At 40.3% G+C, this 15,885-nt stretch overlaps 1 protein-coding gene across 1 annotated transcript in view; it reads left to right on the top strand.

Annotated features, from left to right (window-relative positions):
* DMD (dystrophin) overlaps window positions 1–15,885 on the top strand; it is a 2,715,231-nt gene that overhangs the window by 1,114,403 nt on the left and 1,584,943 nt on the right. Inside the window, exon 14 of the mRNA XM_055122927.1 lies at window positions 9,970–10,089. Coding sequence (XP_054978902.1) covers window positions 9,970–10,089 — 120 coding nt within the window. The remainder of the gene's footprint in view (window positions 1–9,969; window positions 10,090–15,885) is intronic.

The raw sequence follows: 15,885 nt of genomic DNA, 5'->3' as shown, positions 1-15,885 counted from the left end.
ATGTAGAATATGCCACGGGTAGCTTGCCAGGCTCTGCCGTGCGAGCGAGATACTCTGGGTAGCTTTCAGGGCTAGAGGAAATAAAGCAGAGGTTGGTGACTGTGTATTAAATACTCAGATAATGCTTAAGGAAATTACTTTTCAACTTGAGTCCTACAACTCTTTCTTTAAATTCAAAGTGAGGCCTGATTGCAGGAATGGAAAAGCTAATCTGAACCTTGGCCCAGGTTCTTTTTTTAGCTTATCATCTACCATCACAAGAAAGAATTTAAGAAGAGACTAATAGTGAAGTTTATTTATTTAGTTGAATCTAAATAAACAGGTTTATTTATCAGGAGAGAGAAAGGGAGTACCACACTAAAAGGAGACCATGGGCTTTTCCAGAGGGTAGATAGATGAGGGTGCCCCATAGTCTAAGAAAGACATTGCACATTCTAAATGGAGGTACCCACAGCCCCCAGGTGTGGAAGTACCACTTGTCTTTGCAAAGTTATTTTTATAGGTGTTCCCCAAACTGCCACCACTTGGGGCTTGCTTTGTAGATTAAGTTGTCAAGGGGAAGAGCTCTGCATTTTGGACCAGCCCTAACTTCATGCTCCAGTCACAGCCTTTTGTTCCTGTTAGAGCTTCTCTGGCAGAATCTGGGCATCTTTGGGTGGCTGCTGGCACCAGTTAGTACTATCAGCCTTATTCCCTATGTACACAAAGGGGGATGGAAATCAATGCGTTTTGGGCTACATTTGGGCTAGAGATGGAATAAGTTCATTGAATCACATCTTAGCTTTTGCACTACCCACTAACTTACTGCAGGGGACACACATCCCCACCCCCCAATCTATCTGCCTGATTCCATAGTCAGGATATATGGGTAGATTCTTGCATACTTGGACTTCACATGCATAAAGAAAGATTCGAGAGCTATTATTTAATGACTAGGGTTCAATGCTAATTTTAGCAATGTATGAGACCACTGGGTCAGTTAAAGTTACTATTGTTAAATAGGTTATGGATTATTTGGTTGTTCATTAAGCCCTTGAAATTGATCATATATCTGTCTCTCCTGATCCTAAATACGCATGGTAGCATCAACTTTTGTCTTCTAGGATTTCCAAAGGCACATTCTCTTTCTGTATCTACAGTACCTCTTCCTAACTACCTCAAGGCGTACTCTTATTGACACTGAACTTTGTGAATTAGGAAGCAGAAACGGTGTGATTAAAGACTTTCACTGGGCCACATAGATTGCTAGTAGTATATTTAGGACTTGACCCCTAGAAATCTGACTTGAGATCATATACTGTTGACTAGAGTTTATGCCCTCCCATCCCGCCCCCAGTAAATGTGCATGTGTTTTGTTTGTTTTTGTTTGGGGGCCGCACCTAGCAGTGCTCAGAGGTTACTTCCAGTTCTGCATGTAGAAATCACTCCTGGAAGGTTTGGGAAGAGATGCTGGGGATCAAAGCTCATGGGATGTAGGGGATCAAACCCACAAGTACTATTGCTTCAACCCCATGCACCTGTTTTATATGAACTATTTTTGGTGGTGCAAGGGCATAAACTGAGGGACTCATATGCAAGGCAGCTGCTCTCCTGCTGACCTATATCCCTGGTCCAACATGCACATATGTCTGCAATATGTTGTTCATACTCTACCCTTTTCTACTTATTTGGAAATATGTAAAGGTACATTAATTTCCATTCTATATTAAAACACTTCTCGTATTTATTAGACATTGTTTCCTTTCTTTCCTTCATTTGGAAGCATTCGGTGTTTCATCTTTCCCATGTCTTCACTGAGACAGTTTTTAGAGCTCCCTTTTGGCAGTTTAAGTGCAGACAGAAACATTAACATTTATTCCTAACAAAAAAAGTAAAAACAGTGCGTTCTGACATGAAGGCTAATGTAACTGTGCAGTCACGTGGAAGTAAGAGGATATCAAAATATGAGCTCTTCCAGGAGAGAATTCTGAGGTTTATTGAAAATATTCAGCATATATATGAAAAAATTGCATACCATAGATTCTCATGGGGAACTACACAATACTGTACCAAGTCAGGCTTAGCAATGGGATATTGGCCTGGAAATCAAATAAGTGCACCACTTCTCAATTATTTTATTTAAGGAAGCAGGAGACAGAACACCTAGAGGGAAGAAGGGAGGGAGAGAGGGAGGAGGAAGGAAGTAGGGAAGAAAGGAAGGGACGGAGGGAGAGATAGAGAGATGGAAGGAGGGAGGGAGGGAGAGAGGAAAGAAGGAAAGAAGGCCCATCTTTTTCTCAGAAATCAGACATCTTTTCTGATTGGGCCTTGACAGGTTTATTTAAAAATCAAATCAGTTCACATTAAGATATATCGTGTAAGTTCATTGATCACGGGGATCTCAGTAATTTCGCGCCCTTTTCCTCCTGAGAAAAATTCTCTAAGATCTTCCTTTCCTACATGTTGTGCTTACCTTTTGTTCTTTGACACTCTTGGTGTCTTACAGCTTTCTGTTCTTTTGGACATTTTCTACTGCGTGCGAGTTTTGTTCTTCCTTCTATAAACTTTCTTGTATAGCCTTCCTTCTGTAAAATAGCTAAGCTTAAACACCACAGATAGCTTAATATTTTGTTAATTATCTTTCAAATTCTGTTTATTTGAAGTGTCTGTGGGAGCTATTAGGTGGCCTTAGAATCTATGCAGAATCCCCAGTACTCTGTTATTTCAAGATATGTGTGTTGTCTACTTTTGTGTCTGTGTGTATAGGACTTGCAAGTGCTGGCAATTTCCTCTTTCTAATCCCTGAAGAAGGAGTAATGCAATTAGTTATGCACCAAGGGACTTCTACACTTTCTTGTTTCCTGTTGCTTGTTATATCTTAAGGCCTAGGGAAATACCGTTTCCTTTCCAATCGTAGTTTCTGGAAGATCAGCATTCTATTTGTTTTCTGCTAATCTACCTGTTTCTGGCATGCTGCGCTTCACTTTTACTGGGGAAGAAACTAATGTTCCTCTTTCCTCATAGGTGTGTATGGCAGGTAAAGAATTCAGGTGACACAAGAGAGACTATGAAGAAATAAACTGTTATTTGGTGGATGCATGATCCACGGACGAGGCACCTCTGTATGGCCAATCCTGTGAGGTTATGTCAGTTTTAGAAAGAGGTGACAGGAAGTGCGAGGATAAGGCAGATCGAGTGAAAGATTAAATTTTAAATAAATACATTTTTCGGTCCGATAGCATCACTTTAATGCCATCATTTTTGTAATTATTTCATATGTGCATCAGAAAAAAGACCTTGGGAAAGAGAATTTGGGGAGACAGGACAGTCTGTCACCCCCAGGGCCACCACTTAAGCTAATTTGTATTTGGAGGGAGTTGAATACTTTGGGCCACATTGTGTTTCTTACATGTTCCATTTTAAGTTTTCTTCAGTTAGAAATAAATCAGCATGCTACTTTGTACATCCTGGGATGCAGTCTGTCCTTGGTTCCAGTACTTTCCTGGCATCGCCTATCTTCACACATTTCTTTTAAGCATTAGTCCACATGTGTGCTGATAAAATAGACTAAAATAGAAGAGCTCTGAAATAAAGGCTCCAGTTGTTATTCTGTGCAACTATTTCAAAATCAGCTTGACATGGATCAGAGCCAGAATCCAGTACCACGGATGACACATGGCAAAGAAGAACAGTTTTACTGAAATCATTAAATTGTATGATGGGGGCTAACACCGTTTTGTCAGATTCTCTAACAAGGGAAATTTTAAACAGTAGTAAAACAATATCTAAGTTTGTCAAATCTAAACATTTTTAATGTTAAGTTTTAGTGTTGGCCTTTTCTCTTTTAAGTTGGCCTTAGTGAGTAAATATTGCTGACATATGTATCTCAGAATTATATATAAATTTCATTGGTATACCAGCTGTTTCACTGTATCACTGTTATACTGTCATCCCATTGTTCATCGATTTGCTTGAGTGGGCACAAATAATGTCTCCATTTTTCTCTGTCACGTGCTAGTGTAGTCTGATGGAGTAATGAGGGCTCTTTCAGGGTCAGGGGAATGAGGACCATCATCCAGCTGTTTAAAAATTCTAATAAATAGTAAGTTACTTTAATAAAAGTAGTGTACGTACTGGATACATTGTAGTACAGTGTATACTTTGCTTGTTTTGCACACTGCTGACCCCAGTTGGAACCCTGGCATAAAAACATGGTCCCTTTGTTAATCACCAGGAGGGAGTCTTGAGCACAGAACCAGGATTAAGCTCTAAGCACTGCTGGGTAAGACAAAGAGGTGATAGAAATATATTTAAAATGCTCAGTATAGGGGCTGGAGCAATAGTACAGTGGGTAGGGCGTTTGCCTTGCACGCGGCCGACCAGGGTTCGATTCCCAGCATCCCATACTGTCCCTCAAGCACCGCCAGGAGTAATTCCTGAGTGTAAAGCCAGGGGTAACCCCTGTGCATCGCTGGGTGTGACTGAAAAAGCAAAAAGCTCAGCATATGTCTTTGTTCATTTCTATTTGTGCAAATAATCGATAAGTAATTAAATAATACAACCTAATTTTTAAAAGTATGTTGTAGCATTTTTAACTTGAAGATACTCAATTTCTGATAGAAAACATGTTCATATGCTTCTCTGGGGATGCATCTATATTTGTAATATTGACTCTCATTTCAAGTTGGATTAGCAAATCAACTGTAAATATCTGTTGTGTACATATAGTAATGAGAAGTTCAAATCCATAAGTAAAAATTTAGCTAGAATTAATTTAAGAACAACTTTCCAAAATGTAAAGGCATTTTGAAATGCATTACTCTTGATACTCTTGGGAGATGTATGCCGAAAATAGATAATGGACCAAACATGATGACCTCTCGGTGTCTGTGTTGCAAGCCATGACGCCCAAAAGTAGAGAGAATGTATAGGGAATATTGTCTGCCATGGAGGTGGGAAAGGGTGGTATACTGGGAATATTGGTGATGAGGAATGTGCACTGGTGGGGGGATGGGTGTTTGGTCATTGCGTGATTCTAACCCAAACGTGAAATCTTGTAACTATATCACGGTAATTCAATAAAAGTAAAAAAAAAATGCCCATTTTGCTTTATCTAAAAATCAAAATTTGGGGGGCCGGAGCAGTAGTACAGTGGGTGGGCCTTGCATGCAACCTACCCAGGTTTGATCCCTGGCATCCCATATGGTCCCTCAAGCACCGCCAGTAGTAATTCTTGAGTGCATAGCCAGGGGGAAACCCTGAGCACCACTGGGTGTGACCCAAAAAGCAAAAAAACAGAAAAAAAAATCAAAACTTTGGGCCTAGAGAGATAGTGCAGTGGGTAGGGCACTGCATTACAGGCAGCCGACCCAGATTTGTTCCCCAGCACCTTAAATGGTTTCTGAGCACTACAAAGATTGATCCCTGAGTGCAGTCGCCAGGAGTAAGCTCTGAGCACTACTGTGTGTGGCCCCCAAACCAGAACAAATTAAAACAAAATGGAAATACATGAAATCTAGACTCTGGTTATTTATTTGCTTTTGACTTTTAGTATTAGTTTATACTGGGATATTCATTAATATTTATTTTGGGGGAATTTTTGGAGTGCATTTCCAGGAAATTTGGAAGTGCAAATAAAACTTGTGATAAGTTTCTGTTTTCCCGTTTTTCAGAACACTCAGAAATGCCAACTTGACCTCGTATGTTTTAAATCCTAATTAGGAATAAAAGAAGATATATAAATTGAAAAGTCATAGAAGAGAAAAAGAGGTGTTAGAAATAACTTAAATGAATTTCAGGAAAGGTGACCTCAGTACTTCTACATCCTGTTCAAGATGCTTAGTCCGTGTGGACACTCTTCCCCATAGTCCTTTATTTTCCTTTGCTCACCTAGTGTTCAGATAGAGTTTGTATTTGATTTTAAAATCACTACTCACAGCTAGTACTAGTAGTTCTGTGTCAGCTCTTCTGCAAAAGCATAAAATGTTAAACCCTTGAGCCTTATGGCAAGAATATACTATCCAATTTCTGAGCAAAACAATCAGAAATCTAAATACTGTTGAAGAGAAATAGTCCATTTGAACACATATGCTTTGCAATGAATCAATTTGAGTTTAAGAACAAGCATTTCATGGATCAAACATTGTTTTCCTCAAGCTCCTTCACTGAAACATGCTAAAGGAGAAAAATTCAAATTACATGTAAATACGTGAGCAGTATGGCACTATTTCCTAATTACTTCTAACATATTTGATATGCCAAAAACAGTAACAACAAGTCTCACAATGGAGACATTACTGGTGCCCACTCGAGCAAATCGATGAACAACGGGATGACAGTGACATGACAGTGCTACTTCTAACATGTGTAATTACATTTACTTAGTGATAAGGAAGACAGAAGGCTAAATAAACCAAGTTTTACATTAGCCCCCAAAATACTATTTTAATTCTTTTTAAATTCCTGACTGTCATATTTGAAATATTCCCAGTCCTGGCTTTTGTAACTCAAAAACTACAGGGTTCACATTACCTTCAAGGACAGTTTTGAATGTTAATGTTTCCATTTTCCGTCTCATGGCAGAAAGTTTTATTAACCGGTGTTAGCACTGGAAAGGCAAAGGCGTGATAGGCCGAATCTCAACTCCACACACCAAATAGATGCACAGTCATTTTCTTCCAAATTGCTTCACTTGAAAATGTAGCGTGAAAACCTAGAGAGAGGAAGTAAAAGTAAGTGAGTTTTAAAGTGCTGTGAAATGTTGAAATATAAAAAATAAAAATCTTCCGACTAAAAAATCGGCCCTGCATTTTAGTGTGTGGTGTAGCTCATGATAGCGCGTTCCCCTACACTTGCCCTAGATTTTGAATATTGAAGAGCCAGTCTGCTATGGAAGCAAGCATTGTCTTACAAGTCGGTACAGAAGCTGTTTTAGCATGTTAGCAGACTTTATGTCTAGAAAGGATTTGTTCCCATGTGTTTGTCCATTCTCAGATTATTTAATAAAATATTTCAAGAAGCAGACTATATGAGAGCTGGCTGTCCCCAGTCAGGATTTCTCATCACTAATTATGGTGCCATTGGCCAGGTCTGGGGGAATTGGTCCTCTCCGGGAGAATGTCAGTGTGCCCCCCTATTTCTCTGTTTACCCCTACTTATCATTACAAAGAAATTGAACTTGATGATTTTGAAAAGACTGAAAGTGCCATTTTGTGATGATATGTGCTTGTTAGTGTATTTGTAGTTATACTTGAAAAAGCTAATCCTCCCTATTAGATTGTAATTGCTGTGCAGGGCAATTACGTGCTGGTCAGGAAAGGCCAATCTCATCTGTGCAATTGTCTCATTCCCCAGATGGCACCATTCATTGAACCAAAGTTCCTTAGTCCCTAGTTGCTTCAACCATGTAATGAGACGACAAAGGCAACCTCGGTGCTAGCAGATCTTCTATTCCAGTTCTCTAGAGATAAACCACAAATGTGTAAACTCGTACCTAAAAAAATAATGAGCAGTGAAATGTGTTTGTTTGAGGGCCACAACTCGGCTGTGCTCAGGGCTTACTCCTGGTTGTACATGTATGAAACGACTCCCAGCAGGGCCCCGGGGACCATGATACAGCATCTCCCGTGCTGTACTATCTCTCCAGTTCCACTATTGAATTGTTTGTGTTCAAAAGGCGGATGAAAAGGGAGTCAAGTTGGGAGCAGATTTAGATAGCATATTCAGAAAGCCTCTCTGGACAGATGGCAGAAGCTGCGACTGGGATACGGAGGAGAGCTTACTTAAAAGGTCTGGAGAAAGAGCAATTCAGGCAGAGCAAACACTTTGACACATTTGTTAGAGAGAGCAGACAGTTTTGGCTGACCTGTAGTGTTCAAGGGCAAGAACGGGGTGTGAATTTATATTGAAAGGCAGGTCGGCACCAGATTGTGTCAAGATTTCAGGTCAAGTAATTGCATGGAAATAGATTTGTTTTCATTGACAGAATGATAATTGATGTATTGTTGAGCAGATAAGGAACAAGCAGAGGAACTAAAAAAGCAGCTTAGGTACATAGGAGGATAATCCAGAGAGGGTGTCTTGAATTAAGAAGTGGTTAATTAGGTCAGAAAATTCAAATAAGGGGATATCAAAAAAGGGCTATTGGATTTGGAAAAACGGAGGTCACTGGCAACTTTTATATGATGTTTTGGTAGGATAGTGGCCCAAAAGAACAATAGGGTAAGGAAGTGGAGAGATTAATTGTAGGAAATATGAAACATTTTTCATTAAGAGGAATTCCTATTAGGGTAGTAGCAGGAAGGTTCGTTTGAGCTAAGTTCATTTTAAGGGCTCAGTGTTAGGGAATATATTTTGCATGGATGAGGCCCCAGGTCCAGTCCTTAGCACCCTAAAACTCTTTAGTATGCTAATGGAAAATTCCATAGGAGAGAAAACATTGCCAATCCTAAAAGCAGTTGTTAGGGTTCTGGAACTGTTCAGGGAGAAGTCGGTGTTATTAGTGGAAGATTCTATTACCTTCTTCAGCAGAGGTTCTCTGTGTATTTGCAAGATCATTTGATAGCATGAATATGCACATTTCCCTGAATACAGCAGAACATTTTCTTGGAATGGTTCAAGTTAATGAAAATGATATCGCCCAAGACTTGACAAATGAATCCCATGCCTGCATTGAGGAAGGAATATTTTTGGCATATAGGTCAGGAGACTATTGATTTTTAAACAAAAATTTATTGAGGGGAAACTACTTTGCAAGAGTATAAATAAATGTTTTAGGGGTACAATGATAATGCCATCCAAGTTCCTATAGCCCTTGCCACACAGTCCCTGTGCCAGTAACCCTCCCTTTCAGATTCAATCCCCATCCTCCCCGTATAACCTCAGGCTATACTGCGCTTTGGATTTATTTCCACTGGACATTGTTTCTTCCTATTATTGCTTTATATGCCGCATATGAGTGAGATCAGCTGGTGTTTATCTATTCCTTTCTGATATATTTCTCTTAGCACGCCACCCTCTGGTTCAATCCGTGTTGAAGCAAACAGACTTCATCTTTTCTTATATCAGAGTAGTACTTCATTGTGCACATAGATGCCAGCTTCTTTTTGCTCTCATCTCTCCTTGGGCACTTAGGTTGCTTGCAGATATTGGCTACTCTAAAACAGGCTTCAAGGAATATGAGCATGTGTGCAGAGATCCCTTTTTGACAGGGGTTGCACAGCTGGCAGTGTCAGGGCTTACTTCTGCAACTGTGCTCAGGGATCACTCCTGACGGTGCTCAGGGCATCCTGTGGGGTGCCAGGGATTGATCAAATCCTGGTCAGCCACATGCAATGCAGGTGCCCTACCCTCTATACTATTGCTCAGGCTCTATATATGTCTTTTTGAATGACTGTTTCTGTGCTCTGTGCTTTGAATCCAAGTAGTGCAATTGCTGAATCATACGATAATTCTGTTTTTAATTTTATTCGCGCTGTCTCTATTGAGGCTGAAGTAGTCCACATTGCCTCCACGAGTGAGGGTCCCTTTGTCCATGCCATCTCTACCACCACTGATGGTTTCTGGCCTTTGTGATCCAGTCCATTCTCACTGGTGTAAGGTGATCACTTTCTGTCATTTGGATTCACATTTCACTAATAATTAGAGATGATGAGGAGTGTTTCATGTGCTGGTGGGTCTTCTATATGTCTTCTGTTAGAAGTGTCTGTTCAGCTATTCTTTTAGAGAGGATCCCACACACCTGGCTGTGTTCAGGGTGTACGCCTGGCTCTGTGCTCAGTGATCACACCTGATGGTGCTTGTGGGTGTGTGTGGGGTGGAGGGGAGGGAGGCCTATGTGGTACCAGGAATCATACCAGACTTGGCCTCCTGCAAGGCAAGCATTTTAACCCCTGTACTCTGTCCCTGGCGTTCTCCCCATTGAAATACATGTTTTTCTTGTTGAATTTTCTGAGGGGTTTCATTTTATCTGATAAAAAAATTATCTTTCAGGTGCTTCAAGAAGACCTAGAGCAGGAACAAGTCCGGGTGAATTCTCTCACTCATATGGTGGTGGTCGTTGATGAAGCTAGTGGAGATCACGCAACGGCTGCTCTGGAGGAACAACTTAAGGTCAGATTCTGAATTTCATGTACTTCGAATTGCTAGCAATTTGAAAGTATTTAGAAAATGTAGCATGTGACTTGTATATGGGCAGGTATTTAGATCGCCATCTACTTGCTTACTTCAAATGATTTGTCATTTGTGCATAATTCCCTTTCATTAACTATGCATTATTTGCTCACACCAGTTAGCTTCCTAGCCCATAGGGGAATTACATAAGTACATCTCTATTTTCTTTCTAGTTGATCATATGCATTAAAAACTGTCTAGACAAATATTAATTTGTACCCTCTTCAATCCTCAATCGAAGAGAAGATAAAGTTAAAATATATATAAAACAAATATCCTCAATTAAATTATGAAACAGAAAATGCCATCAATACATTTCTTCCTGCAAAGTCTTATGTTGCCAGACAGAGGAGAGTGGTGACATCATGGATGTTTTGCTGGGGCAGATACTTTGCCTTTCAAGCCCCCATTTGGCTTTAGAGTCTGTAATGTCCTTGGAAGTAATAATCAGCATCTAATCGCAAGGAACAGTTTAGTCTTTCCTTTCTAGTTGTTATTAATAAGATTTTGCTATAAAAATAATTTCAAAGCAAACCTATATCAAAACATTCTTCAAGGAAATTACAATAGGTTATTGTTTTGAATGTGATGCATCAACAGCGCATGTATCCATAAACCTACACAACTATGAATTATGCTTGATAGATTATCGTGACAGCAGGTGTCTGCCTTTCCTTGGTAATTTTTAGCGGTCAGTAGGTCAGTAGTGTTCCTGAGACATCTAAGGATCCATTCAGTGTGGGTTTGAATGGCTTTTTCCGTCCAGGGTTGTTTGAAATGTAGTTTCTCTCACCTCTAACACACATTCTTAAAGCCTTATCTCTGTTTTCTTCTCTTTTTTTGTGTGTGAATTGTGTCCTTTTTTTTAATACCAGTGAAATGTCATTTCCTGAGATTACTTCTTTAGACCATCATTTTCCAAATATGCTATCACCTTCCATCATACAATGATACAGAGAAAACTCTCAAACTGCTCCGGTTTGGTAGTTGATTGAACTAGTGCTCCGTGTTGTTATTATAATGGCTGATATAATGCACTGTTTCATAGGTCATAAAATAGGTTGTATGTACACATGCTCAAGACCTTCTAAAGTATTCCACTAAAAGGCCATGGCTTGTATTAAGGAATAGGATTGTCACTATTTTCCAGCAGTACTCGGTTTTAGAAGTTTTCTAGAAAAGATATGTTTATCTTCTTACAGTAATTGGTGGAGAGATTGTTTGATGCATTGACTTCTCTAAGTCAGAATTTTAGTAGTTAAAATAGCAACTAGAATGATGGCTGAAGGAACTCCCATCCCAACTGGGAGATGCATGCCGAAAGTAGATAATGGACCCAACATGATGACCTCTCAGTGTCTGTCTTGCAAGCCATAATGCCCAAGAGTAGAGAGAGAGTATGAGGAATATTGTATGCCATAGAGGCAGGGGGAGGGTGGGAAAGGGGGGGGTTATACCTGGGATATTGGTGGTGGGGAATGTGCACTGGTGGAGGGATGGGTGTTTGATCATTTTGAGATTGTAACCCAAACATGAAAGCTTGTAACTATCTCACGGTGATTCAATACAATTTTTAAAAATTAAAAAAAAATAACAACTAGAGATTGTATATATTCCACAGATCCCCCTGGGACTGTCCCACCATGACATAATCCATAGACCTCATAGATTTTAGGGTTCATTCACTAAGAGTGGTGAGTCTATGCTTTCTAATTTCACATTCTATTTGATTTTTCAACCTTGTTTTCGGGCTCTATATCTTTGACTTGGCTACCTCTATTATGGTAGCTAGGCACCTATTGGCCATCCCAAGTTAACAGGAACCCGATCTGCATTTGTCCATGATTGCCTCCCCCACTTCATGGCTATTGTCCTTTCACTCCCCAGCATACTTTTTGTTCCACAACCCTACTCCCGCCTTTACTTCAAGTTCATACCTGGCAGTGTTCAGGGTTTAATAATGGATCTATGCTCAGAGATCCTTCCTGGCAATGCTCAAGGAACCATATGTAGTACCAGGAATCTAACCAGGGCTGGCCATATGCAAGGGAAATGTTCTACCCCCTGGACTGTCTCTCCTGCCCTGTTTTCCCTTTTGGATGATTGAATTTTCTTCAACACTGGCCTAGCTGCCACTAGACTTTCAGACATCTGACACTGCTGTCTAAAGGGCACAGTTCTAAGGAATTTAGTGTCAGTAAAAGCACCTGCCATTGTCTTCCATTCCTCCCATTCTCCACTGCAAGAGAACTGCATGCTTGAATTCTGGACCATTTAATCATTAATTAAAATTGCCCTGGTGCATTTGGCTTTCATTAAGCTTTGCCATTTCAGAGTCTGATCCCCTCCACCGACTCCCGGCAGCATTTAGGTTCTTTATGAATGACAGTTTTTTCAACATTAGTTTAATTGGGGGCAAAATTAGAGTGGTTTTGGCCATAATCAGTGATACTCAAGGGCCATTCCTGTTTTTGTGCTCAGGATATTCCCTGGAAGTAGAGGGCATTTATGGTGCCAGGGATTGAAATAGGGTTGGCTGCATACAGGCAAGTGCCCTATCCCCTGAACTATCTCCTGATACAATAGCTTAGCTTGTTTTTTTGCTTTGGGATACATTTAGCAGTACCCAGGGTTTACTCCTGATTTTTGTGTCCAGTGATCACTTTGGTGGTTCTTGGGAGACAGTGCTGTATGCAAAGCAAGTGCACTACCCCCTGCACTGCCACTGAAGCCCTGCACTACTTTACTTTTAGCAGAATTGGGAAGAGGAAGAGAAGTGAGAGGAGAGGAGAAAAGATATAATAAGGAATAAAAAGCAGATGAGCTGACACACGAGAGAATTCACCTAACACAAATCTCTTCTGCCTTTGGACAGTGTGGATTAGCAGAAGCTTCCTATTGGGCCCCAAAGAATTCTGTTACTGGGAATACTATTAGGAAAGGGGAACAGTGTGTGGGGTGTATACATGGGAAACAACTGGCAGGGAGACAGGGCGAATCCTGTTTGGCTTTTACTGATGTATGCTTTGGTGATGCATAGCTTATTTCCAAGGACCAGCTAGTATGCAGTTCTCTCCCCCATCCTCTTTTTTTCCCTTGGTGCCCCTTGTAACTGTAGTGTCTTAATCAATTTTTCACTTCCAGTTTTCTGAAGTGCCATGTAGAATCTCACACAGGACACCCAGGGGTCTGTAGTAAAGAGATAAAACAGGAGAGATGACTTGGAGCCAATGCTTTCCAAGCGAGGGGCCCTGCCTTGAGTTTTGACACCAGGTGCTGTCCTGAGCACCTCCAGATATGGCCACTGAAAGGCTCATCAGGGAATAGCCTCCAGAACTTGAGGAGGAGAGAGCAGGAGAGAAGGGAAGGAAAGAAGGGAAAGAGGGAGGATGGGGGAGGGAGAGAGTGAGAGGGAGTGTGGGAAGGAAGGAAGGAAGGAAGGAAGGAAGGAAGGAAGGAAGGAAGGAAGGAAGGAAGGAAGGAAGGAAGGAAGGAAGGAAGGAAGGAAGGAAGGAGGGAGGGAGGGAGGGAGGGAGGGAGGGAGGGAGGGAGGGAGGGAGGGAGGGAGGGAGGGAAGGAAAGAAGGAAGGAAAGAAGGAAGGAGGGAGGGAAGGAGAGAAGGAGGGAAGGAGGGAAGGAGGGAAGGGAAGGAAGATTTGGCTCATAATAAAGCAATCAATCTTCAGATCCCAAGTTAAAACTCGAAAAGTGCTCCCATAGAATATCTGTACCTGAGTTATTTCTGTGTGTTCTGTTATGTTCAAATTTCTCTAACTTTAATAGACTTTCAAAAATCTGCTTTTAAAAAGTGTTGGAGAGCAGTGTTAGGTCCAAACGTATGCTGAGGAATATCCCAAAGACACCATGGCTTTGTGAAGGATAATGTCAAAGGTTCCATTTTTATAAATTCAGTTGATTCTTTCTCTCCGGGGTTTAGTTTGTCCCTCAGCAATGGCACCGCGGGTCAGAATCTTATCCTTTAGCAGTTTCTAGAATGTCAGTATACAGAGAGTGTGATGTGTCAGCAGTGAGGTCAGTTAACTAATTTTATTGAGAAAAAGCTGTGTTGCTAAGAGGGTTAATTCTCTGGTATCTTCAGCCCTGGAGGATAGCGCCATATATCGTTCTAAGAATTGGGCAGGCCAGTTTTCATTTTTTATCAGTAAGTCTTTGTTATGTCCATCCTTTTCCTCAGGAACTGGAAAAGGTCACCGTTACAGTGGTGGACAAAATGAGAATGTGTCGCTACCATCCTGGGTTGGGCTTGAAACATTTGGGAGCCAGCTACCTGGATTGGGGCCTCAAAACAAAACATTAGACTTTTCTCACATTTTCCTTTGGAATCAAACATTGATATCTTGTCATTTATGGCCACCAGATTAGGAAATGTAACTGCTCTCCTTACTTGCAGTTTAGGAAAGGGGTATTTAGACAAATATTTACAAAATTGAGCAAGGATTTTGGAGTGGCTATCTTGGACATTTTTAAGGAGGTCTTATGAGAGTAAGTGCGTCAGACTAAAAAATGAAGGGATAGAGAGATTCCCCAGGAAAATGGTATTTAGTATATAAAGTATATTTTGACAGAAACAAAACAAAAATATTTCTAGAAAACCAGTGGAGGATTTGGGAGACAGAACTGGTAAGCATGACATTGTCAAGAAACTAGAACAGAAGGCCAATTTGGTTGCACTATTGAATTTCAAGAGTCAAATTTTAAGGGAGGTTTGACAGCAAGGTAGGAGCTTATCTAAGAAAGAAAAACAGCATGACACTAAACTGCAATGATTTCACTCTGCAAATATGTGCTGTACAGTGACTCTCTACTAGAATGCAGCTAGCACTGTGGAGAGGGTTCATGGCAAAGTTATAGCATCCACTTTGCTGGGCCTGCACCTGTCATCCACCTGAAGTTCCACCCATTTTGCCTCCGATGATATTTCACCGGCATTTTTTGTGGCTTAGTAGTATTCCACTGGGTGTCTATATGAAGGTTTCTTTAGCTGTCTGTCGATAGGTGATTTCATGTTTGGGCTGGTATGAATAATGCTGATATAAAGCACAGCAGTGTACATATCTTTGAGAATTACTTTTTACATGTCCTTTGGATTAAGGCCAGGGAATGTTATAGCCGGATCAAAAGGCATTTATAATTTCATTTTAAAGGGATTTCTGTATTCTTTCCTTTGGGAGCTGCACAATTTACATTTCAAAGAGTACATTCTTTGTAATTTTTGTTCATGATCTCACCAGGATTTATTATTTTCAGGGTTTTGTAGATATAGGTCATTTTCATCCTTGTGAGGCGATATGTAATTGTGGTTTTGAATAACATTTTCCTAATCAGGGATGATGAGCCCTTTTCATGTGTCTCGGCCCATTTGTATGTTTTTGCTTGAGAAATGTTTATTCAGGTTTTTTTCCCCCACCTTTTTTATTTGCTTCTTGCATTTTTGTCATTAAAATGTGTGAATTATATATTCTTATGTATCAAGCATGTGAAATGTATCATTGCCATTTTTGGTGGTAGTTCCTTTTGTTGCATTGAAGCTTTTTCATTTTCCATACTTATATTTCTTTCTTCTTGCTGGTTTCCTCTTGCTAGTAGACTTGAGCCTCTGAATAAATCTCTGACACAGATATTTTAGAGTGTATCTCCTATATTTTATTCTGATGTATTTTATGACATTTTATCTAATATCTGAGCCTTTTATTGAATTTGAGTTAAATTTTGCAT

The sequence above is a fragment of the Sorex araneus genome, chromosome X, assembly GCF_027595985.1.
Source record: "Sorex araneus isolate mSorAra2 chromosome X, mSorAra2.pri, whole genome shotgun sequence".
Taxonomy (NCBI): Eukaryota; Metazoa; Chordata; class Mammalia; order Eulipotyphla; family Soricidae; genus Sorex; species Sorex araneus.
The sequence above is the reverse complement of the archived record's forward strand: the minus strand, read 5'-3'. Positions and strand labels throughout refer to the sequence as shown.